General features: G+C 41.7%; 1 protein-coding gene across 1 annotated transcript in view; it reads right to left on the bottom strand.

The window, feature by feature from the left end:
- pacrg (PARK2 co-regulated) overlaps positions 1-27,221 on the bottom strand; it is a 125,361-nt gene that overhangs the window by 81,559 nt on the left and 16,581 nt on the right. Inside the window, exon 2 of the mRNA XM_072365391.1 lies at positions 21,370-21,504. Within this exon, the coding sequence (XP_072221492.1) occupies positions 21,370-21,504 (135 nt within the window). The remainder of the gene's footprint in view (positions 1-21,369; positions 21,505-27,221) is intronic.

The raw sequence follows: 27,221 nt of genomic DNA, 5'->3' as shown, positions 1-27,221 counted from the left end.
GCACTGAGGGCTGCATTTCAAAAGTATTGTTGAATGTAACATTCTGTACTCACTTTTATTGCCCGTCTTATTCCTTTCAATATTCAGCAGCACATGGTCTTCTCACTTGTATAGACATGCCAGATCTATAGCCTTCTATCTAACTGACCCTTTTTAACCAATGTCAGCACAGAGTTATTGCAGAGACAAACCTGCAGAAATGTCTCTTAGAGTTCCCCGGGGTGTCTGGTTGCTGATAAAACCAGCTGTGGCTCCTAGAGCAAAATTATCCACTTCTCAAACTAACAGTTGGTGTTTGCAGATGCAGAGAAATATTTCTGTCACTGTCAGTCGACTGTTTCACCTATTCCATAATGTGTAATCCCCACCTCATTATTTCTGTCATCCTTCCTCTTTCCCTCCTCTCCCTCTCCCAAGGCACACCTTCACACGCACAGTAAAACAAGTCATGTGTTTCGGTTGAGCTAAAAAGTACATGGACTTTTCTATTACACATGGAGAAAAACATGCTGTACACGCCTCACTACTACAATCCTCATAAAACACAAATAAAAACAGGCAAATTAAGTGATTAATTATGAAATGTAAAATTCAATGAATTTAGAATTTGATAATTAGCTAAACTTTCATTAACACTCTCAGAGATACTGAGGGGGCAAAACAAAGGGCAAGTGAAACAATAAAAGTTACAGCTTACAGTGAACTGCATGTACAAAAAGTGAAGTCTTATTCAAATGTTTTAAATTTGAATGGTAATGGGCAGGGCAGACTGCTCACAAGGCTAGACAGTCCTCATGGCTCATTTCCTGACTGTACGAGTCGCTTTGTACTGTATTTCTATTTACTTAACCACCACAAGCTATGAGTTGCATCCGCCTGTGTGTGTTTGAACACATGCGCCTGTGCAGGCGTTATGGTGTGCAAGTTTAACCTGTGGCTGTAGGCCGGTACACATTTGGAGGCTGTCAAGGACATGTTAGAGCCCACTGAGCAGCCCTCAGGCACTGCCTCGGGGTCTCCCTTCCAGCCTGCACAGTGACAAATGGACACACACTCACTCAACGTGATTCCACTCGGACTTAAACCCACTGCTTTCACCACAGGAGAACACTGCACTGTGCTGAAGAGAGGTGATTTGCCCTCTATGCCTCGGCACAGACCCAAGCACTTTTCAAATGTCATTAGTCATTAAAAAAGAAATAATAGTGATCGTATCAGCATTCACATTGATATTACAGCACATTTGACACATAGAGCCAATTTACATCCTACACTGACGGTTGTAAAGAATGCCAGGTCGGCAACCTGTGGTGCTCTCCACATTTGGCTGAATTTGAAAATCTGCAAATACACATTTGACTGCTCTAACAAAACCCAATATTGATCGAACAAATGTGACGTGCAAATGAAACCGAAAGGGAGGACATGAGCCACCAAAGTCCGGGAAAGTTTTATGTTTATGCATTTAGCAGACGCTTTTATCCAAAGCGACTTACAAATGAGGATATAAAATTACAGCTAACATCAAAGCTAACAATAAGCTACATAAAAGGAAACCACTAGTCAGACTCTGTCAGAGGTAACGGAGGTGACAGTGGAGAAATAGAGTGCAGGCATAGCATTTTACAGCCTAAAATCAGGGTTCAGTTAACAAAGATTTGTAAATAAGGTAAAGTAAAACTACAGGAAAAGAAAGACCAATTAGTTCAGAGAATAAACTGGGAATGTAAAGTTTACAGATGTACCAGTTTAGGACTGTATGTTTCATTCCTGATTTGTCATTGTAGTATTGTTTTTATCTTGTTTTAACATCACCTTCAACGATCTGTTGTACAGTAAAGCAGCCAAGAGTCCAAAAGACCAAATAGCAAACCAAGGAAAGTCTGTTGCATATCCAAGTCATATTTAGCATTTAAATAATTCTCTTACGCTTCATAGATAGACAGTTCCTTTCTAAAATCCCAACTGGGCTCTTTCTGTGTGGCGTTTGCATGTTCTTTGTACTCCTGCTTCTTCCCACCCTCAAAAAACACGTATGTTAGGTTAGTTGGTAATTCTAAAACTGAGCCTAATTGAGTGAGTCTGAGTGTGCATGGTTGTTTGTCTTGTTTGTTATTAAGACAAGGCCTGCATGTATGATCAAACAAACTGTGTTCCTTTCCCTTTACACTGCTCCACTAAAAGGTTTCATGAAAGCACAGGCCTGGATATACAGTATCAGAAGCAATTTTCCATGCCTTTCATTGGGAAAAAGAGAAGCCCATTGTTTGAAACAGAAAGAGAAATGTCTGTCAGGGCCTTCAGATGACATATAATATAATGCTCCACCACCTCTGTGCTAGGATCTGCAGTGATATGTTCGGACTAATAGGAGTCTGTCCTGCAACAGAGCTCATTGGGAGCAATGCAAAGGGACAGTATAGAGGAAGCAAGGGAGGGAAAAGTAAGGGATGGCATGAGAGCAAGAAAGAAAGACAGAGGAGGAGAGCAGGAGGAGGAAGATAAAGAAAGAAAGATGGAGAAAGAATGGCTTGAAATTTTCTGTCAATGAAATGTCTCCAGTAATTGTTCTTGCTGTGATAAATGGTGTCCTATTGTACAGAGGGTCTCCTTGTCCTTGGGAGTCAAAGAGATGAGGAGAGGGGAGGGAAGTGGAGGAGGGCGGGGGCAAAGATGGACTGGCAAAGCAGCATTTGACTTGGCTCGACTGCAAGCAGTCAACTTCCTGAAGGTGACGTGGTGTGTGTCTGTGTAAACGTGCAGCACGCTGGTTTTTTTTTTTGTGTGTATCTGGTGTGTCTGCATGTCTATATAATGTATACGTTGAAGCATTTCTAGCAGATGAACCAGCAGGCAGTGCAGTTGTGAGTGGGGTTCCTGCCCTTGGGGATGAGACTGACAGAATAAAAACACATCATAACGCCGCAGTAATATTCCCTTGACAACACGCTCAGAGCATTTTGTGCCCTGGAGACATTTTTTGCAGTCATTGATGGGGAAGAACATTTACCATGCTGTGACTTTCTCAGCAGTCTCTCAGAGGCGCAATCATTTAAAAGATCATTCTAACATGATTCTAGTTTTTGTAATCCTTTATTTTTATTTCATTTACAATTTGCTTGCCTTTTCACTCCACACAAAAATGATAACCTGGCTTTAGTTCAATAAGTTTAACTATCAAAGCTTGCTGGATTGATCGGTGATGAAACATCAGTGATGAAACTGGAAATATGTGGGAGAAATACAAAATAAAGATATCCCCCTATACTCACCACACTCATTGTAAAGGCAATAACATTAACAAGAAAAGTCTTGTTTTGACGCTTGTTGAAAGTCATTATTGAACTATCCTGCCTGCTGTGGATGTTTTAGCAGTTTGGTTTAAAGCGTCTGAGGTTCATAACAATAAACTGTCCCTAAGAATAACCCATATTTGTCATTTGCAACATAATTTGAGTTGTGAAACAAATACAGTTAAAGCACAGATTAATGAAGCGGCCCAAGAAACCCAAGAGGAATAGGAACTGTTTCTGCTGCAACAGGGCATAAAGAGAGAGCAGAAGAAGCTGTTCAGCCTTGGGAAAGATTGTGAAGGCATGAGGAGGAAGATACACTGTAAATAGTGTAGAGACTGCAGAGCCTAGAGTTAACCATGACACACATTAATCACCCCTCCACACTGCATACAAATGTGTGCTGATGATGATCCTCTCCCGGCACCCCCCTGCTTTTCCGGTCTCTGCTGGCCTTGGACAGGTTTGTGCCAGGCAGAAAGCAGGTGGCTGAAAGAAAAAGGTTACGCTCATTATACAGATTAAACCTGTAAATGCCCTGTCATTGGTGTAATCGATGTGCCACTTCACTGCAGTGACTTATTGATCAATCCCTTCTGGGGGTCGTGCACAGCGCATCGTTATAGTATGATGCAAAGATGCACTAACAGTCCCTCACCTTTACAGGCAGTGGTTCATGTCTTCTTGTTCCTTAATCTAGTAGGACATCAATTTCATACAATTCAAATGTGACATATGGGTCTTTGCTAGGTTAACATACACACACGTATACATGACATGCAGTTCAGTTCCATTTGGCGTCCCTTGCTCCATACTGTACATCCCTGCCTCCGTGCATATCTTATTTCATTACCTTATCTAATTGAAAAGCAATAACTGCTTCCATTCTTCATCGTTCTACATGACGGGTTGCACATGTCTTTTTGAGAGTACTGTCCTTACAACATGACGTTGAATGTTCATCAAATGTTCATTCAACACTTTAAAATATAGTGCTGTAACATCAAAAAGGTTTTGAGCAGTTTGTTGGGAGATTGCTCAACAACCTTCAACTTAACAACTTCCTAATAATATTTTTTCAGGCATATTTTTCCGCCTTAGATTTTTTTTCCCATTTAGACATTCTGGTAATGTTAAAATTGAAAAACACACAAGGGAAAAAAAGAGCAGACTATTCAAATTTCTTGATGGGGGTAATTAAAAATGATAAGCATAGAAAATAGTGTGTTTCTTTATCAGCAATTATTTTTACTGAGGTGGCTGTGCTGAGACAGATAAATCTATCCTTCAATTATAGCAGGAAAGAAGGTTACCTGTTTCAAGTAATGCATCAGGAAACACCATTCACTATTCTTCACAGAATAAAAGATTAGAAAAAAAATCATTTGCAGAAAAGCTCCTGAACTAAGTCAAGTAGGAAAAGCTCAGAAAACGGCAGACAGAAATAGAGTACATATTTGTGCAGTTCCAAATTCTCCACAAAAGGAGAATAAAAGATATTTGTTTGAAAGTCATCCTGACACCTGTTCAATCTTATCTGAGGGCTCCAATGAACTACAGTGACTCCATTTTGTCTGGCTGAAAGGAGATACATTTGGCTCCTTTGAAAGGAAGCCCTTTACTGCAGGGACGGAAGAAAGCCAGAGCAGCTGCAGCGCCTCACATGACGCCTGCCTCTCCCAACCCACTGATCACACCAACCCATTGCTACAAAAGACATCAATTTGTGATCACACATAACACAGCTTCACATTCAGAGGGGCCCTGCCCATACCACTCATTGCGTTTCTTTAGAATGCTTCAGTTCCTGCTGCACCACTCTAATGGGGGAGGTACGAGGGGCACCTTTGGATTGAAAAAAATAATTGGTTTCGGTAAATGGATAGATGGAAGTGTGTGATCAGCCAAGTTTGGGGAGCAGAGTTTGCATGCTTATCATGCTGCACAGCTGCACACTGCAGGCTTTCACTGTTTTATGGTGCCTGGCTAAGAAGAGCCTTGATTGAAAGTGAAGCATAATTTTTTTTTATTTAAACCACGGTTGAAAACATCTAGATAAACACCAAACCTATTTCAAAGTTTGTGACCCCCCTTTCAGAACAGTCACTGGAACATACACATTGCCTCAGGGAGCTACAGTGTACTAACAAGAGGTTCAGACTTAAGGTAGAAATGACTGGAATCTCTCGCCTGTTACTAAGGGGCAAATTCTTCACATTAGGCAGCTTTCATTTCAACATGACACGCCCACCCCCCTCCCGGAGGCACAGTATCCTCCATCTGTTAGTAGACCACAGTTCTGCTAGCAAAAATTCAGCAGAGCACCACATAATTGAGAAATGCGTCACTTGTAATAGCGAGCATTTGAAGACTATGAGCACTGTGCTGGGGAATTTGCCACAAGGGTGAGTGTATGAGTCGTATTTGTCGCCACAAGGAGCAAACTCCTCCAGTATGCGGAGCCATATTAAAGTCCCAATCATTCACTTTTTTCCCGCCTCACTTTCAGTTATGGATGGAAACAGATGACCGGGAAATTGCACCCCTGTCTGACAAATGGCAGAGTGGCAATACTCCACAGGCTGCCCACTGGCAAACTGCTGCCACTGAAGGAAAGGATGTGAACAAATCGCCTCCCGCTGCTCCAATTACTAAACACACTCATCTCACAGAGGGACTGCAGTCATCTCCATAGGAGGGTGATGGAGAGACACTTATGTGTGAGCACGTGATGTTGGGGTCAAGGGTAAAACGGCATGTAATTCCAATCAGCTATCAGCCCTAATTTGTTATTTCACTAAAGTGGGAATCCATCAGACAAGTGACAAATACAGTAAGGACATTCCTGCTTAAAATAAAGTGTGGAGTGGTAATATTTTAGGATTGGATTTACATAAATAGGAAGTCTCCTACTATAGTGATAAATATGCTATTCTAGTCTTTTAGAGAAAGGTGAAACAAATTAGGATGTGGTATAGCTGAGCTGCAATGCACTTTGGCTATCTACTATTAGCTCGAAGTGTTTCTTCAGAGACTCTGGGAGTTACTAAGTTTTAAAAATAAATTTGGGGTAAAGCAGTGATGGGCGGTGGGGGGGGGGCTCTTTGTTAGATTTAAATGCTGCACTATGTTCTCTGTGACAGGCTGTTGGTAATTTATAGCCACAGCCATTATGGTTATTAGAAAACTCACTCAGGAAGACAAATGGCAGCCTGGCTTGTCGTTGGTCTTCCGTCAGGGCTGACAAGGGAGACATGGCACTTTTTGCTATTGACATTTTTACACCTAAAGCCAAGCTCTACAAGATGTATTTCAATTGAAACCCCTATTTAATGAGCTAAATCATCCTTGCCCTTGGCACCCAACATTTATTCATTTACTTTATCAAAGGAGGAGCAACCTGGTCAGCAACAGTGTACAGCCTCTAGAGACAGACGTTTCATGGCAGGATTTTGTTCTCCTCGGACTGATAAATTAAAATGATACTTGCCATAAATACTTCCTATCACTTAGAGCCATTAAGAAAGAGTGTTAGGAGAGTCTAAATGAAGGCCATTTCTTCAGTATGACTGAGAGCATAGAGAAAAGGAGGAGAGGTAGGAGGAGATTTGAGACAAAGGCACTGTGTGCCACTGTGCTTTTTCAAATTCAACATTTCTGAGACCCATGAGTCATATTTCACTCAGTGGCCCAGAAAGAATGACAAATGATTCCGGATGTTTTGCTACAATTGAATGTGAAAGGTGACATGGCTATCAGTGAGGGCTTTGGCCCCACAATAACAACTTTTTCCAAAAGACAAAATGAGAAAACAACACTAAAAGTGAAAATTATCTGGATACTTTGAACTCTTTGATATCAGAAGAAATTTAGATATTTAAAGAAAAACATGTATGATACATCAGACTTAATCAGTCACGATTATAAAAAACACATAATTCATGCCAATTAAGAATGTTGCCTTCATGAAATTGCTCATTCAATTCCAACGTCAAAAAACTGGTACGGCCCAGTACAACCATGTAGGTGTTTTACAAAAAGACTATCAGTAGCATGAGAAAGATGCTCAGTCGTGTAATTGAGCAGCAATTACTTCACAGTGAAGACTTAAAAACACTGACCTCCCCTGCCCCCTGGCCTCTCTGCTCACTGGAGCAAAAACTCACAGGCTGGGGACAGAAGTCCAAGGAAATTAGAATATTCGACGTTGAGTCACCAAAGAACCCAGTAATGTCACGTAAAGTTTAGTGCTAGATACATGTATACAGAGTTTGTGGGACATTTTCAGTATTATTTTATAAAAATATTTTATTTTCATGCAACTGGGAAACTGGTTATGTGCAGCACATAAGCTGGTTCCATTACTTTGTGCCTGGAGGCAGCAAGACAACAGTGCAAGAGAAAATGTGACATTTCGAGCAGGCAAACATCATAACAACATTGAGGCTTTAATGGTCACAAACACAAAATGACTTTTTCTGTAAAAGGCAGGTTAAGAATAGACATAGGCCTAAATATTAGTGACACGTGCATTCTCTTTATTGGAGATATGTATTGTTTTAGCGAAGGCCAAGGTTCAGGACAAGCTGAGGTTAACTGCCATTCCCTGACAGCCCAGATGAGAAAGTGATGTGCACAGTGGGAGGTCACTGTGTGTCAGTCCGCCAGCTAACACTGGCTCATTGGAAACCCTGCACGCTCCATTTAACTTCACAGGGCATCCACTTCCTGCATGTTTCACACACACACATGCACACACAGGTGCACACACGTCGGGGCCATTGCCCCCACTTCACTCCACCCACCCTCCCCCAGCCCCTCCTGCCTGGCCTTGCAAGGCTCCCTGCCTCATATAGCCTTCCTGGGAAGCTAAAGTCATTCTGCCTCATTAGGGTAATTGAGACGGGTCCTCCAGAGACTAAAGAGCTGCTGAATTGCTACCCACTCACGCTTTAAAAGACCACTTAATCAAGCATTTCTGTATGTATGTTTTATTCTCTTTCTCATCACTTCCATCTTCTTTTTTGTCATACTTTTCTTCACTTCTGTTTCTTTTTTTCTTGCGTCAGGTCAGGATACAGTGAGGTGTCTGCTAATTGCCAGTTAGGAAAATGATCTAGGGGGTTTCCATCTCTGGAGTACACTCCCCTGATAGTGTGAAAGCGTCTGGTACGGGGTAGCGTAAATGGGTGACAGCAAAATAAAAAAATGCTGATGTGTGGATGTTGAGGAGGAATAAGGGGGGGGGGGGGGGGGGGGGGGGGGGGTGCAGACAACGAGTGAGGGAGGAGAGGAAAATCCACCACCTCAGCGATTCCAGGGACCAGGCTGCTCAGCACTGACAAAGACACCCACATTGCGGCCAGAGGTTGTCTCTGAGAGGTGGGGTGTGCCAGAACACATGTCATGTAACAAGTCAGATGTAGCAATATTGCTGGGTCAGGTCAAAGCCCGATTGAAGTCAGAGTCGGGACTAGTACCATGCAGCTCGCCTCATCTATTACTCATTCTTCTGAACACAATATTACTGAACCGTCGTCCTGACTGCTCTGTCTTGTATGAGGGTGTGCATGTGCCTTTCACTTACATACACACACACACATAAACCAAAACAAAACTGACAAGCGGAAAGATGCTGGAGAATGAACGGATGCTCTGTACTGTATTTTCTCTAAAGGCTCATGTACAAGCCGACGATGGGACAAAACTGAGACGCAATATATCTGCTCCTTTGGAAAAGGGAACTGACAACGAGGTCCATCCAACAACATAGAACCTAACACAGAAAAGAGGAAAGAGTGAGGATGTCACTGGAGGACCCTGACTCTTTAATCATGCCCTATTTCTGTCTCAATTTCTGCCTCAATTTTTATCACAATTCAGCTGTTATTTTCACGTTTCTTATTTCCCAGCTCCACTGATCCACCTTCCTCCCTTCCTTCCCTCTTATCAGTAACAGGCTGGAAACAGAAGCAAGATAAGGAGATGCCGAGGCCAATACAAGTTGTGGCGGTCGAACACTCAGGCAGATTAGTCATTGACATGTCTGTCAGTTAACAATGGCAAATGTGCAGCTCAAACTAGTAAATGGGAACAGAGACAACAAGATAAATTTCTCCTCATATTGCATTTAGGCCCCTGCAGCATTAATAGCTAGATCCAGACACATACTGCTCATCGCCTGAGGTGCTGCAGGACAGATTATTGAAATGGAGCTGCCGCTGCATATTTCAATCAGTTCCTGACACTCAAGTCACTCAGACAGACACATTAAAAACACTTTTACAAACATGCATAAAAGTATAAACTCAAAAGCACCTGGGTCTGCTTCATAACTCTGGAAAGTGAAGCCTATAATAACACTGAAAACCATGTCAGCTCAACTGATTACGTTGCTTAAGGCAGTGTTTATTCAGTGTAACTCAGACATTGGATAATCCAGCATTTTCATAGTTTTGCTCACACAAACAGCGTCCTCTCTCTAAAACAAAAAAAAAAAACAAGGTATTTCCGTTTACTTCAAGAGACAATGAATTATGTTTGCAGCACACAAATATAACATAATATGCTTTTCCCAGCAAATACAATTTGCAGGCAATATTTTGAATGATCTGTTTGGAGATATTGAGATTTAATCATTCCCCACTCATGATGAATTGTTGTATTTTGGAAGCATCATTTAAAAGAGAGTGGGATATGTGTAAATCTTCTTTGGCTGCAACCTATAAAATAACTGCAACAACGTTAAACTATGCACTCACTTCTAAGGAAATAATTCTTAGGTAATAATGTCTCTCCGTGTGCTGTAGTTTGCGGATTCTATTTTCTTAAGTTTGAGTCTTTTTTTTCTTCACTTCTGCCACAGTCCTTATAATAGATTAGACAATGTTCACAGCATTTGCTCACTGCTACCATTCTATTATTCCGTCTTCAATGTCATGAGTGAAAATGCAAATAAAACACACTCCTTAGTTGAATCTCAATTTAACTAAGCTTCACAATGTGAGAATGCTTTTCTTTCTTTCTTTTCTTTCTAAAGGTTTCCACAGTAGCCCTACATTTAGGGCACTGGAATGTATTACAGACTTACAAAATGCTGACTCAGGTAAAGTTGTTAAAGTTCCTTTACTTAATAGTAACAAAGTCTAAGAAAGTGGGCTGAATAATAGCTTCTTACAGTTGAGAGGGAGGCTGATTCTGTTCCAGCACAAAAAGCCCAACTTGATGCTCTTTACCTAAATCGAATTTGTGATGCCGTTTCTGAATGTACATTCTTTATTGTGTCAATATTGCTTTTTTTTTTTCTTCTTCACTCCTTGCAATATTAAAACTGGACGCATTAGATATGTGCACATTTCTTCAATGCACATCTTAAAACAATCTTAACATTGATTCTCTTATATAGCCATTTTGTATTGCTAAATAAATACCAAGTTAAGGAGCATCTTACAGTGTATCAAAGCAATATGTAAAATCACCCACAGCTGTCGCTTCTTTCATATACTGATAAATATCCGGTGCATCATTGATGATGATTACACACAATAACTGGTGAAAAACAACTGTCAAAAGTTATAAAATCTTTTCATAAAAAGGCTTATCATTATTACATTTCAAAACTAAAATCATGGCCGGGATTTATAACTGGACAGCTGTGGACTGATTGTCTATAGATTGACTGATCCCAGAGTTAACTAAGTGTCTTTGGCAGGCAGAATAACGGGAACATTGGACATCTACGAAGGTAGCATTTACAAATGCAGACAGATGTAAATTTCAATACAAAGACTAAAACATATTTGTAAATAAGTCTGCTTATTCCAAAGCAGACGTAGAACTTAATAATGTTCACGACTAAGACGTGCATCCTTCATCAGTACAAACTACCTTGTGTGTACAGCAGCTCATTATGTTTTATGCACGCTTTGATAAATGTCCCAACTGGAGTTCAGGGACCTCACTTCCCCCAAAAGCCCACAACAGACAAACACTAAAAGTGTGTCCTCGTTAGGCACCTGCCAATTTAAATGGCATTTAAAACAAGATAACAGCCACGAGTCTTCCACTCCCTAAAGTGTTGTTATTCAAGATTACTTCTCCTGTAAAAATGAGACAAGTGCATGAAACACGAGCTCACATAAAGTCATTTTCTCCCTATGTTTATAAACCTGTTAACCCATTTTAATATTACAATTAAGAGTGAAATGGATGATAAAACTTCTTTACACTGGAGCACTGAAGATGTTGTCCCTTTTGCAAAGTTTTTTCCCAGACAGCTCCCGCTGGCTCAATTAACTATTGATCAGATTTGTGGAAGTGAATGTAAATAATTAACAAAAGTGCAGATAGCATCTGCAGCCTTGCAAAAAACTTCAACACAGAGGCCTCTGTGCCTGTGATCAATAGGGTGTGGACAGCATGCACAGCAGCCTCTGTGAGGACCTCTGCAAGGTGGCCATGGAAACAGAGAAAATCACATTTTTATCAGGCATCGCAGCTGTGTCAGCAAAAAAACACCAAAGAAGTAATCAGACGGTGGCTGTTTTATTGTAGATACCAGTGTGTGGGAAAACTAGCTCTCTCTGACATTTGAAGATAATCGTATTAATTTTCTAATGTGTAGCAGACAAATAAAATCTGAAAAAGTTGTGGCTGAAGTACTGAGGTGCATTTGGATTTTTTCCACACAGAAACTCCCTTTTGCTTCAATTAAATCTCCAATGAAAATGTGTCCTCCTGTAAGCAGCTCTGAGGGAAGTGATAGCCTGGTTGTGTCCAACAAAGACCATGTAAGTAAAGATGTTGCATTCTGTAGAGAGAAAGGAATAAAGCTCCTTAGGGAAGAAAGTACTGTATGGCACTGTTGGGGGGAATTGAGAAAGGGCCTCTAGGTAACCCAATTTGAATATAAATGTCTCCCATGATCCACATCAAGGGCAGTGACAGGGGCACCTCTATCTACAACTACCTCCAGTGGATGTAACCGTGTGTCTGTGCATTTGCGAGTGTGCACAGCGGATCGCTCTGTGCAGTCATCAGCCACCGCATTATTCCAAGGTACTTTGTACAGTGCATTAATCACAGGGACCCTTGAGCGCTTCCATGGATCCAAATATTCCGACCTTGAGGTTACAAGAAAGACATTAGTCCTGATCCATTTAAAGTATTGGAGACGGGGAGGGGAACAGAGGGAGGAGGCAGAAAAGCTTTCAAGGTAATGAAATTTTGCCATAACTTATAGGGAAAGACTTGTGGGGACAAGTCTAGACCATTGTAAAAGGGAAAAAAAAATTAAATTGGATTTTTTTTTTTTCCCTTTATTTCAAATTAGGCTTAAGTGCATGTGGGGGGTAGTTTTTCTTTCCTCTTTTTCTAACAAAAGCATGATAACAGCATTAACGTTGAGAATGAATCGAATCATTTCCAAACCAATTAACCTTTGACAGAATGGATGAGTGGACAGGAATGAGAATGGTGCATAGTGGAGGGGAGAAACAGGAGGGTGGAGGAAAGTGGATAGCACTGTGCTGAAACAAGGGCCTGGGAAGTAGGAGGTACTTTGGGGGTGACTGTGCACAGACAGCATTGTTTTCAGACCAACAAACACATCCCAGAAGTGTTGGTCGATGATCTGGAAGGGGAAATGCTGGATGAACATGAAGCAGACCTGCTTAATGTCTCCATGAATGGGATATTGGTGAAAACAGCCCGTGAAGCTAAGCTGGACACTGGATGCAGGAAATAGAGAATCCTAAGAATAATCAAGCTCCACTGGGGCTGTCCTGTCTGACTGATAGTAAAAGGGGTCTGCAGTTAACCCCACTTATTATTTATGCTCTTGCTCCTTCTCCCTATCTATTTCTATTCCTCCCTTACTGGCTCGCTCACAGCTGCAGCCGGTCCATTAAGTTAATTAAAGGCTCCATTTTGAGCTGGAACCCACTAGCAAAAACGAGTGCCAATCAATAGATCTCTGGCTTATTCTGTAGGAGGGAGGGGTGACAGCACTAGTGCTGCATTCAGGGACATGATTTGTAGCCTTGGCAGGCACGCCATGTCCCTCTCTGTCTTGTCCTCTGTCTCTGTCTAATTTGGTAGCTACCTTGCCCATTCCAAAAAGTCCTTCCCCCTCCTCACCCACTTCTCTTCATCCATCACTTCACTCTTGTTTCTTTACCTCAAGCTACCTATGGCTTTCCCCATCTGTCTACAAGGAGTCATGGTTCTATGTTTCCCTTTGAGAGTGTGGATGCATTTGTTTTAGTCGCCATCTGAACAAGCAAGCCAGATGTGTGGCGCTGCAGCTGGGGCTGGATGTAGGAGTCTGGGGTAGACAGAAGTGGAGCTGTGATCAACAGGGTGTCCATGGGGATAATGTTATTTTGGGGATGTGGAACTGAACAGCGGGATAGAAGAGGATTGCATCATGAAAATTGAAGGGTGTTCCATATATCACAAGATGGAAAGAGGGTCTGCATCCATTTCTCAAACTTCTGTTGCATGTGGGTTGAGAGGATCCAGAGTGGATCGTGGAAGTCCTTGGATGCCAGACACACCTCTGCTGTGTCAGTCATGCTGCTAACACCCTGTTCCACACTCAGATAAGTGTATTTGTAAAATATCGTGATGCCCGAGTGAGATTGATCTTCAACCTGTTGGATATGAAATGTAAGAACTTCAGTTTTTCATTGTTTTGTGTGGAATTTTATAGTGGTGTGTGGATGAATTCTTGAGTTATGGCCAAAAACGTGTTTTCTCCACTAGATTCTGATCAGTTTATGCCTAGGTCCAAGTAGACATTTGGACCATATGCATTTAGGTCATTCCAGTCCTAAGATGGATGGACAACAGGAAAAAAAAGTATCCAGCTGTCTCTGTCGCCAGCACAGAAGCATAAAAACTAATTAAATTTAATGGACCTGGGTCACTTTCTCCCAGACCTTAAGCAGAACTGCAGAGGTAAACTGTTTAACATTGATTCCCCCTGTAAATCATCTTAAATAATAAACGCTTCTCCTACGATCCTCCATTCTACCCACAAATCCATTTTTTGCTTATGTCTCCTACCACAGCAAGAACGGAAGGCCCACAGGCTAAACAACCATCATCAGCCTCATGTGGTGTTCGTCTGCTATGAATAATGGCTCAGGGCGGCAGGTGGTGTTGCAGTTCAAGATCCACAGACACGCTCTCTCCACTGGATACCTCCATTCCAACAGTCCCTTCATTCCTGCAGTCACACAGGCAGCCCGGAAGTGGCGCAGCTCATCAGGCTTCTTCCCAGCAGTAATTCAACAATTCACTCCCTCCAGGGAGGCAGCCCATACATGTCTTGATGGTGAGCCAGTGTTGTTTGTTGGAGGCCTTTTTTTCCACCTCCCTCATCCACTCCTCCTTTCTCTTCTCATCTCTCATTTTTCAGTGAGAAGGCCTGCTGCTTTTTCCACTTCTCTAATCTGAACTCCCTCCTTCTATCTTCTCTTTTCTCTCAGAGAAAGCCCAGGGGGGCTTGTTCATATTCTCTCCTCTTATTGTGTTTCATCTTTTTCCTTATGACACACAACTATCCCCCTAGAGTAACCAGCTTTCTGCCAGGGAGCTGTAGAAAACGCATGGTTAACCCCGTTTTATTCTGTCTATTCAAAGGTTCCCTAACAAAGCTCGAGTGCTCACAGTGGAAGAGAAGGTATGGTATGCCTTCAACACAATTAAAGAGGTCATTTTCTAGAGTGTAGCATTGGAAAGGAATCGCTTTTGTAAGCAAGATGTTGCACCATGTTGTGCAACTCACAAACAACAGACAAGCTAATTTACAGAAGCATGTCCATGAAACAGCTGTTGTGAGAGGGCTAAGCTGATGTATTTAAAGCTAGCAAAGATTGCATCACATTTAGTACAGAAATAAACCCACATTTGTATGTAGGAGAGTCATGATCACGTCTCGTCCTGACCACCGGTGCCTTCAAGTAACTTTACTTTTGAAATCAATTTTTCAATTCAGCATGTGTTTCTTTGCAATTTCACTGCCTGCTCTACACATTACAAATCACTTTGCTAAGTTCTGGTATTAAATAAGATGGATGAGGCTTAAACAACAGTGCCTGCAATAATGCCTCACATCAAAATATCCTCTTCCATCGTTACTGGCCAAGCTCCACCCCTCACCTAAACAAACAAAACATAAACCAGATGTCCTGTTGAAATAAAATACTTTCAAAGTCATGTTGGATGGCATGAGAATTAAAACCAGCACAGTTTTGTATTTTTCTGACAATTTCACATTTTTCTAGGAGACTGGGTTCCAAGTTTTTGACATTTCCATGAGTTGTGTAATCTTACGAGAAATTACACAGAACTACATCATTCATTCAAACCCCTCACTTGGTGGCCTAAAGTCATTGGGGAATGATCCTGTTAATTTGGCACACCTTTCCTGTGACTGTTTTCCTGTCTTTTTGGCAAAATTTAGTTTATAATAAAATTGCAGTTTATGTTCAGCCTAATATCTTTCTTTGCTATTAACAGTCCTCTTTAGATATGCTATGTTTTGTTGAGTTCAGAGCCAGATTCTGGCTAAATCAAGCCAAAGTCCCTTGTGTAAAGTACTGGAGACTGTAGGTTTTGAAGCACGTAAACCTTTGTTGCAGCTCAAATATTTAAGTGCTCTGTATTTTTTTGCATCAATCACTTAAACTAACGGAATGATGCTGTCGTCACCATACTTGACTGTAGGGAGGATTTTAACGAGATGATGCTCAGTGTCTGGTTTCCTCTATGCACATTGTTGGGAAATGAGCAAAAGATCAGTACATTTTGCTTGTCGTGGGCAAGGTGTCTGTCCTGTGCCTTTTAGTGAGGAATGACCTCTGTTTGCCCACTCTACTATGAAATCCTGACTCTGAATCTAAATATGTAGACATAATTTATAGTGATCGCTGACTTATCTGTGACCTGGCACAATCCTTTCTCACAGGTCTATGAAAAAAGTCCCTCAACCTTGAGACTTGTTTTTCACTGTGGCACACACCATCACCTGTGAAACCTCATAATAATAATAATAATAATAATAATAATAATAATAATAATAATAATAATAATAATAATAATAATAATAATAATAATAAATTAATACAAAAATAAATAAACTAATTTGAGCAAAACATGTCAGCAGTTACTGTTAAAAAGCCTTATGGCTGTGGGGACAAAGGACCTCCTGAACCTTTCAGTCCTGCAGCGCAGTGAGATGAGCCTCTCACTGCAGCTGCTCCTCTGTCCTGCCAGGATGCTGTGGACAGGATGTTTATTGTTCTCCAGAACAGAACAGAATTTCTTCCTCATCCATTGCTCCACCACAGCAATGACAGGGTCTTGCCTTCTGCCTACTACAGAACTGACCTTTTTCACCAGTTTGTCCAAGCGTCTACAGTTTTTGTCTGTAGTGCAACTCCCCACAGCAGACAACAGCATAGAACAGTGCACTCTCAGTGACAGTGTGACAAAACATGCACATCATCATGTCACACAAACAGGCATGTCTGTGCCTTCTAAATTATTTGGAATGAATTCAATTAGGCACTGGTGAACCCCAATCCAGTTGCAAAACAATCTCAAAAACCACTGACAGAAGTAAGATGTATAAAACTCTGCTGTGGGCATCACAATATAAAAGTGAAAAGTCCTTCCTCTTGGTGCTGTATCAACTTATTTACTGCTGGTCTAATGTCTTACAATTGTATTTTGACCAAATTACAAACCAGAGAGAGTTAAACTGCTTTGACCTGTCTCCAAAGTAAAATGATGCACCCATCCCATATAAAACAGCTCTAAGAAGAAGGGTTTATCAAATACTGGATGTGACACATAAAAATGTAAATGGTTAGATGGTATAAATGAAGAGAGAGAGAAAAAAAAATAAGAACTCCTTTTCATTGCTTTTCGGCAATGACCTCATCTCTCCTTTCATTCTCTGTCTCGCTATCGTTCACTTGCATCAAGCACGCTCTCCCACTGCATTTCTCAAGCTCATGCGCCCTCATCCCCGGTCACCCTAACCACCTCATTTCTCCAGTCCTCCCTCCTCTGCAACTCTCACTCTGTGCGTAATTCAATCATCCCAAGGAGATGGATATCCGTCCCCCAGGAGCGCTTACGCTCTCCATTTCCTAAAGCGCTTGATCAGATTAATTGATTGTCCCCCCCCCCCCCCCCCCCCCCCTCATATCTGCACCCCCTCTGCCGACCAAAGCTGGCATGGTGGTGGAGGGGGTGCAGAAATCAGGTTTGCATTGATATTTTTAAAAATGGCTTTCTCCCACTGCTTCCAGACAGGCCCTGTAAAAGGACAAAGGGGAATAGATAAAGTACATGAGCCAGGAGAACAGGGGGTGATTGGTGACATGAAAAGGTGGACGCCTGTAGAAAAAGACAAGGAGGATTTATGGAGAGGACAAAACAACAACCTGGAGCACAGGAGACACAAAGCTGAACAGGAGATCAGGGGACACGATAAAGCAGATAGGCAATCAATGAAATGAAATAAACAAGACTGGGAGTTGTATAATACATGTGAGGTGAATGTGTGTGCGTGGACCTGCACACTATGATGTTTGGCTGAAAGCCTGCAGAGCACAGCAGAGGGTAGAGATGGGAGAGTCAAACCAAGCCCCAGAGGGAAAACAGGAAGACCTCAACTCATCCATTATAACTGAGAGCCAAGCGGCTGCCATGTCTCCTGATTGCCGAGTCCCTGCGGAGCTCTGTCTCTCCTCCTCTTACTCCCCGTTCCCCTTCTATCTCTCTCTTTTTGGCACTGGGCATCGCAGTAGATTACGGTGCTGTTCCAGGCCTTTGGCTTCTATGCCACGGCAGGGGCCAAATACATGCACAAACCGTACACCCACACAGGCATGCACACGCACAAACACCCAAGAGTACAAACGCGCAGCCATACAAACACAAATAGACAGGGGTAGTAACTCGCTCGACTCTCTCTTATCTACCTGCCGCACATGTTCCCCATACGTGTAAAGCTTTTACCTGAGCACCCCATTACAGCTGAGGCTTTTACCTCTGGAGAGCCAAATTACCTCTCAGATCCAACCTTCCCTTTTTCAACTTGCCCTTGACATTCAGTTCACCTGCGCTTCCCCTGTACATATAGACTCAAACACAAATTATAAATCTAAACATAGATCCGCAAGCGCACTCAAACTCCCAAAGTTCTCAGGCCCATAATTGATCTATTTAAAATGTAGACTTATACCACATATTTTTCTTATTCAACAATCATTTCTATAGTCAATGGTGCTTGTCCGATAGAACGCAGCAGAGGCAGAATCATACCATAAACATGGAGAAAAGTGAGTTCTTCAGAGTTTCATAGCATTCATCAGTTGAGAGACAAGGCTCTCTTTACATTAAAAAAAAGCAATATCTGTAATGCGGTGCAGGACTTTATCTGAGTGACTCTAAATGAAAGTGAAAGAATATTTTCAGCAGTATGAGAACAGCTAAAACAAAAAGAATGAGTGACTGCAAGCCTCACATTTCACAATAAGGACATTTCCAAAACTCAAAAATGATGTGCTTTGGTTTGTCAATATGCAAATATGTTGGTTAAGCAGAGAGCATTAAGGTTTGCTGCTGTATTGGACAGCCTACGGTTTATTGCCAGTCAAAGCAGCCCAGCTTTACAGATTAAACTAACCCCAGATGAGAAAAAAGTGAGAGTTCCAACAGTGGTAAGTAATTTGAGAATGTGTTTGGTAGTCAGAAATTACTATCCAACACCAATTAGAGATACTGTCAGCTTATATTTCCCACAAGGTTATATTGAAACTATCAACTATGAAAAAGTGTTATTTTATTATTTTATTACGGCGATAAAAAGAATTTAGGCACAATGAAAATGTATGTTTATTAACAAGGTTCATTAGAATCCTGTGACTCCTATAGAAGGATTTGTCCACTGGATGTTCTGTACTGTTTGTGAGCAAAATATCAGTGAGTGCTGTATGTTCTCACCAGCCAATGATAGTGTGCAGGTTTAAGGTGCTATAACAACGTAGCAAGCGTTTTCAAAATGCTTTCTAGTGAAACCAATCCTTAGTATTGCAACTACCAGAATTACCCAAAAGGTGGTGAAGTACAAAATGTTTCCCCAGTAAGTTACAGCATATCTGATAGCCCACTAGACCATTATAGAAAGCAATGCTGGGATACTTCAGTGAAAGAGGAGAAATGCAAATATCATGTAGGTGATAATTTATGGAGAAGGCAGAGACACATGCTGCTCTCCCTGTGGGTTGGACCATGTAATTGGAACGAAAAAAAAAAAAAAAAAGGGACTACTTGTGCACCTGCACAGTGGAGATGCCAATATCGATTGGCATCGTTTAGCTAAATATGAGGCCTGTTTGTCTGTTTCATGGTCAAGTTTAGGAGCGAGATGCAGTGAATATTTACTGTTATGCTGTGAAAAAAACATGTACAGAGAGATTCTTTGTAAAAAAAAAAAGAAAAACCTGAGTACATACACCCGTCTTCACATTGTCAAACAGATACACATGTACAGTGTTGACACATAAAACACGTATATACAAGCACACAATGTGTACTCAACCCACAAAGTAAATCAACACACAATTTTATTTTCTTTCTGAAAGACTCTCTTTTCCTTACTTTCTACCGACTTTATTTGCTCGGAGGCTGAGCTCTCAGACTGGGATTGATCCTGAGCTACCGTCTTGAACCTGTGCCCCGAGGGCAGCTCAGTGCAAACATGCAGCAGCCCCTCTCAACTTACTCCGATTACAGTTACACATTCTGTTACACAATACCCACATGTATGAGCACACAGCAAGTGCCCACCATTTCTATCCAGACTGCATTAAACAACACCAGTCAAATGGGAATGCTAAGATACAGCTTTGTGTTAGAAAGAAATACTACACAGCCAAAGTGTAAAGCCAGAGGAACAAGTTGATTGATAAACTCTTCTCTTTTTCTGGGGAATTTAAAACGGAGACAACTGTGTCGGTAATTTCATACGCCACATCCCATTTGCTGGATGTTTTTCATGGTCTCAGCACAAAAGAAATCCATTATTTTTTTTGAAAACGCAAAGTTTCATTTGAACATTTTACATAAGTAATTCATGCAAAGAGAGATGCTTGAACAGTGTTTTCACCTGAAGACAGACATCTAACTAGCGAGAGCTCACTCGCTCACCCACCCACCTTTCCTCCTGCCTTTGATGTGGGGAAAAGCGGCGTAATTTCCTTGATTCATTTATCGTTGCTTACCATGAATAAATGCCATTAAAAGTAGTTGCTGCATGGCAGCTGTGAAGTTATAGAATAACTGGCAGCATAATGGGAATAAAAATAAAGCAATATGGTGATTAGAAACGTGCATCCATCCCACACACAATACAGCAGTCAGGAGCCATCACTAATGGCCAACAAGGTGTTGAAGCATACACAAATACAAAAAGAAATCATATACAATTGCTTCCTGTGTTTTGCTGCTGCTGCCTTGAGTTCGTACAGAGTATGTGATTGATGGGTGCTGTGACTGGTCCTATGAGGCTGATGGAGCCTGGAAGTCAGCTAATCTACACTGCCTCCTGCAGGAAAACAGCACACATTAGACCTGTGAGCATGTGAGAAACTGTCATCATCACCTTCGCTGAGTTGGTAATGGTGACTATAAATGGTTTGCATAACACTTATCGAGTCTTCACATTCAACTGCATCTACTTGACACTGGTTATGGATCCAGAAGGGTGGGCAGAAAAACCTTTCTTCGCAAATTTAAGTTAAACAGTAAATCAAAATTTCTTTGGTTTTCCCTGACAGATATTTTGTCCACGTTCTGCTTGATGTTTTCTCTGCAAGCTATTAATCAGATTCCATCAAGCTTTGCTCCCAAAGGTTATTGCGTTTATTCGTAGCACCCGCCGTCCCCTTTCTGACATACAGCGCTCCCTGATGGCACAGCTACCTTTCAAACCTGATGTGAAAACAATGGATTGTGGAAACCATCGCCGCTTGTTACTAGACGATGGCAGCCCTACCTTCCATGCAATGCTGTTGCCTTTGTTGTCGTGTTCCAATGCAATGGGAAACTCTCCACGCTCGTAGTACTTGCGAAAGGTGGTTGGTTTGCATGTCCGCTCCCGAAAAGCCCCTGCAGCCGGGGGGCCAACCACCTGGTCAGACACAAAAGAGAAAAGGGTAATTAAGAGAGAGACGGAAAACAAAGTTATTACAGGATCAAACGCACAGTTAGGAAAAAGTGTTGCTTTATGAAATCAGAATTGACTGTTTTTCACCAGCAAGAAGAGAATCATTCCCAATGCCTTTTCTTAAAAATAATTCAGGGAGACACATGTGCTCCTCTGCTCCTCTAAGGAAGGCAAAACACAGATAGAGTGTGTACATGTTTGCGTATGTGTGTGTGTGCTTGTGTGTTGGCCCGGTAGCCAAAGGCACTGCCAGAGGCATTGTTAGGATCATCTTTTCTCTGCCTCCATATTGGATATGTGCTATTACTGCACAACTGAAAGCCAAGGGGACTCCTATCAAATCAGCCTCAGTGTTTGCAGTTGTTGGTTGTTGCTGAAAAGAGGGTTTTAACGTAAAAAAAAAAAGAAAAAAAAAGTAAAAATGAAGTAAAAATTAAATATGAGCCACTGCTATGTCTAGTATTGGACAAATCAAAATGGTGTTACTATGTTCACTTAAATGTTATCAATAGTTTCAAAGATCATTAAAAAATTATGCTTTTCACAGTTATATTTTTTCACACTGTCCATAAGGCTCTTTACCATACAGAGAATGCAAAGGAACACTGCCATCATCTGTGTTGAGATTGTTCAAGTGGCAGCCACTAAATAACTTGAGGAATGTGGATTAATTAAATTGAAAATATTAGATTTTTGCAACAGCATGTTGTAGTGGACGAATGACAGAATGCTAGAGCTAGTCTTTTCCCTGTCTGCATCCCTCGTGTGCATTCCCTGCCATCTGTGTCATGCTGTCACATGACTGGCAGATGTGTTGCTGTCATTAATCCTCAGATTACCGCCCATTGAGAAACAAAATTTTAACACAGCAGCCCACAAGCAAAGCAGAATGGGACTTGGGATGTATTATCTTTGGCAGGACTGCCTAATGCTGATGCTCATCTTGGGAGATGAGTGGTTCAAGCCTATTACTACGATGTTACTCCATGGTAGTTTTTGTATTTTGCATCATTCACAAGTGTTGCCTGTTTCTTACATAATCCAAAAACATTTTTGATATGAAAAAGTTTAGAACCACAAGCGTATCACTGTTGAAGTGCCACCAAGGAATGATGTAACATGGATCAAAGTTAAAGCTACACTGAGATGCGGTGTAGCTGGAGCCACGATAGCAAGTCTAAAGAGACACAAGAAGAGAGGAGAAACTATTACCAGGGACCCCTAAGTGAGCCTCTCAGAGCACTCGCTGCCTTTAAACAACCCTAATCCACCGTGGGATTGCGGTGCAGTCATTTTAAATGAAGCCGTGAGGAGCGTTTGTTTGCCATGCAAGAGAATACTGAATAATATTATGCTGAATTAATAGGCACAGGTTTGTATACCTGCAGGAGAAAGACAAACAAAACACAATGTCTGTGACTAACAACGCATGTAAAATACAAGAAAAGGAACTTTGCCGTCTCAGCTACTGTAGTAATCTCAATAAAAGTCATCACAACAAACATTTTTGCCTATTATCCCATTTCCAAACCTGCCTTCATTTCTAATTTCAGTGGCAGCGCTGTCTTTAATCGTGCATTGTTTTGTATAACAACATTAACACTTCTCAAAAGGCGGATATTTCCCTTTCAGTTTAATTAATTATTCTACAATCGTTTCATTTGTTTCAACTTAGCATTATCACGCATAGTAAAGTGTTCGTTTGCCTTATTAGTGTCCAGTTTCCGTCTTGTCAAACCAAGATTGCAATTACAATTCTATTAACACTTTGAAACCGAAATAACCATTATTTGTTTGTCTTTCCTCCTTTTTTTGCATTCAGTGTTTATTCCCATCACTGCAGGAGGTGTTTTACAGCTCTGGCTGTGAAAGCAGGAAGCTGTAAAGCTTGCAAGATCAGTGCTGCTCCAGCCTGCAGGAGTGACAAAGCCCTCATATCCAGGTAGCTACGATGGCGGTTGAGCCATGCTGCACAGGGAGGCTAAAAATAGCTCCGACTGGGAAGGGAGGAGAATGAAGTCAGACTGCATTGACTTGCTGAGTAGCTTTTATGGTCAGGAATGATGACGCTGCATTTCAACAGCCTGGGTTCATTGGTGAAGTGTTTCAAGCTTCATGGCCACATCCCTGTTTATTTCCCAATCACCACCACTGACAGGCAATATGCATCAACGTTCGCATACGCACATGCACAGTGACAAATTTAGTTGTTTTTGCACACGCAACAAAAAGCCAGACATAGAGGGCAACTTCCTTTTGTTGCCCATGTAGACTGCCATTCCTGGCAGCTTATAGAAAACTGCAATTAGGATAGGGTTGGGGGAGATTATTACCCGCCAGCGTCCTGATGCTTTTCCAATAATCTGCCTGGTCCTGTTCTGCCGTTCTTGACATTGGGATCTGTGTGCCGAGAGAAAACCTGTTCAATTCTAAAGCAGGCTAAAACTGCAGTTCTAACCTTGTTTGTCTTAAGAAAACTTAGAGTTTGTTTCTTCTGAGTCCAGCATAAATTCAGAGAACATTCCAGATAAGACCTACAAGAAGCAGTGCCCATGTTGTGAGGCACAACGGTCCTAAATTCCACTTTTTATGGGTGAACACGGATTTGTTTTCCTTCGATTTAGACTAGTTGTTTTGACAATAGCAAGTGCTGCTGATTCTGGTGTGCTATCTGATGGCCCAGCATGAACTTTTTATAGTTCTCCTTCATTTGTTCAGTCTGAGGGACCATAGAGGCAATTTTGTTTTTTAATGAAATAGTAGGAAAAGGACAATACAAAATCTTTTCAAACATCTCCAAGGTTTACACTTTCGTTATATCGAAAGAGATGAAAAAGCAAGTTGTCATGTGACTTTAAAATGAAGAATGTCGCTATTCCATTGACGTTCATAAATGTCTTGCATGGATGGTTGTCCTTCTTTAAGTTATACCATCTCCATAAAGAATATATGAATCTCATCCAAAGCTAAGTTTGGTTTCCTGTCTGATTGCTCACACACGGACAATTCTCACATATCATGTTGGGTTTTTTTCTCCAGGCATTCACTGTCCGCTGTGTGATCTCACAAAGACAGCTGTGTGTCTTTTCAATGATGTCCAGGTAATTGAGTTTGACACAGGCGCACCCAAGTCAATCTGTACAAGCATCACAAGAGCCACTGACAGAAGTAGGTTGCAACAGAACTCCGTTGCAACACAAGAAAAAAACAAATTAGCCAGGAACAATGCTGATTTGAATTTATTCCAAAGCAAAACTATGCACCCATGCCATGTAACTATTAGGTTTGACATGTAAACATAGTAAGACAGGTGAAATGGGAGTGAGAGGATGAGTAAAAATGACTCCTTTCTATTGCTGTTTCTGCAGTGACCTCATCTCTGTTTCACCCCTCTCTCAACATAGCTTTTTTTTTTTTGCGGCGCTATTGTAAAGTGCCAATTGTGAGTTAAACGATTGAAAAAATAAATTGAATCCACGATGAAATGCGTCTGAATTATATCTTTCCATCAGCATCAGTACGACCCTGCCCAATCCAAAAGTCTGGCATAAACACAGACAGAAAAAGTCAGAAAAAAAAACCCTGTCCAAGTAGATAACAGTCTTCAGAGGAGGCCATAAAGTGAGCCTCTGGGACAGCAGGCTATGGAACAGAGAGAGAGGTGGTGCAAGGCAATAAGTGTCTGTTTGTGTGCCCCTGGTGCACACATCAGGGAGACATAATAAGGCAGAACTGACCAGATGAGCTCCAGGCTGTCATTTCTCTCGTTCGCCTTCACTTCGCCTCAAGATCTGTTTCCTGCCTATTGCTGTTGTCCACCCAGCTAGATCCACCATAGACCTGGCTGCTGTAAGATCCACTGATGAAGTATTGTGCAAACATACAGCCATGCACATGCACACTCCCTCACACACAACACCTGCTGAGCTAACCAAGGGTTGGCCCGACGGTGATTGAACAGCGGCAGGGCCTTGTGCTCCTGCCATTAATAAAGGTGTCACCATGAGAAAAAGAGATGCTCCCTCTAACCTTATAAGCATGCCACTTCCATGGCTCTCCTGGTTGATGTTGACACACACAGCAGAGTGGAGTAGACAAAAAGCACAAGGGAAAATGCAAGGGAAGCAATAAAAGAGGAGGCCGAGCCAGGATGAAGGTGCAAGGCGAGATAGAACAGAAAGACGCAAAGAAGCTGGAAAAAATTGCAATGAGAAAAAACAGAGCGACAGAGAAGAATTCCAGTGTCGGACTGGGAAATGAGGGAGGGTGATGGAAGAATAGTGGATATGAGAGGAACAGGGAGACGAGGAGACAATAGGTGTGGCTCATCAGTTCTCTGGGTGAGTTCGGTACGATGGCTCTGCTGCAGCATAGGTGATCCATCACTGTGCCTGGGCCTTCAGCTCCAACACTCTTTCTCTCTTATCTCTCCATCGCTTTGCATTCATACAGCCAGCCTTAAACAACTTTGACTTCCTGCTTTGATGATAGATGCCTGGTGAAGGTCTGTCAACTCATTACCTGCACGGCCATCACCTCTGCAGTTCTTGAAACGATTCATTTGTTAATCTCCATCTTCGTTTCTGTTGATTCCTATCAACCCTCAGCCTCTTGTCAGTGTTGGCAGAGGAGCATTTTGTTGTCTCTCATTTGTACAGGGACATGGGTGCCACTGCACGTTGGTGCATTTGTTAACTGAGGCAGCAAAAGAGGTAGGCACCTGCTTGCTTGCTCACTCGTTCTGCATTTCACTCCTTTTCTCGGTTGAGAAGTTGAACTCTAGCTCCGTACAGATGGCCGCCTCCCTTGACGATGGAATAGAAAGGCTGAGGTTCCCCTGATAAGGTCAGCTGGCAAGAAGCAAAGTTAGCTTTTATTTCTATTTATTCTTGTTTGGGGTTTTTTTAACAGGGCATTTTCTGCTGTCATAGCTGAGCCAGCTGTGTACATGCTGGCCATCGAAGATAAAAGACTGGACTGGTTTATTCTACGCTTGAACAAGAATAAGACCAATTAAATGAACAAATTAAATGAAAACATACTTTATTTATCCCAAAGGGAAATGGTATGAATTTTACAAAATATGGACTGTTAAGAAAATGACTTCTTTATGGTCATGTCAGAGCAATCACTCAATGGGATATCTTTGCTTACTCATTCCCTCTGCAGGGCAAAACACAGACTGGTGGGATGCTGATTCCTTTCAGAGGAATACATCTGCAACATTTGTGTAGCACTCCATTAATTTCTCATGACCAAACAGCAAGAAGCCTCTTCCAGTGAGTTGTATTATTCACAGAAATTAACTGTGTTGTGAGAGACAGGGTTGGATGAGAACAAATGAATAAAGAGCTCTCACTGGACGGGAAAACTACAGGCTGATGAAAGGTAAGAGTCTTTTGTTCAGAGCTCACAGCAACATAGAGGTGTGCTTTACAATTGTCACCGTGTCAGAGGCTTTTTCATCAAATGTATCATGCACACAGGCACAAGAGTAGGGATGTATGTAATGGAAAATGACGACATCTCTAGGTAAAGGCAACCCTACACACCTCGTGTCACTACAAAGACACGAGCATGAAACAGGTCACAGCCACCTACAATTGAACTGAATGCAAAGGGGGATAACTTTAAAGAGGAACTTCAAAAAGCAGAGCAAGCATTGAAGAGCGCCCCACTGT

Source organism: Leuresthes tenuis, unplaced genomic scaffold, assembly GCF_036924035.1.
Source record: "Leuresthes tenuis unplaced genomic scaffold, fLeuTen1.0.hap1 SCAF_15, whole genome shotgun sequence".
NCBI classification, from domain to species: Eukaryota; Metazoa; Chordata; class Actinopteri; order Atheriniformes; family Atherinopsidae; genus Leuresthes; species Leuresthes tenuis.
Note: the sequence above shows the minus strand (reverse complement) of the source record. Positions and strands in the feature narration are given on the sequence as shown.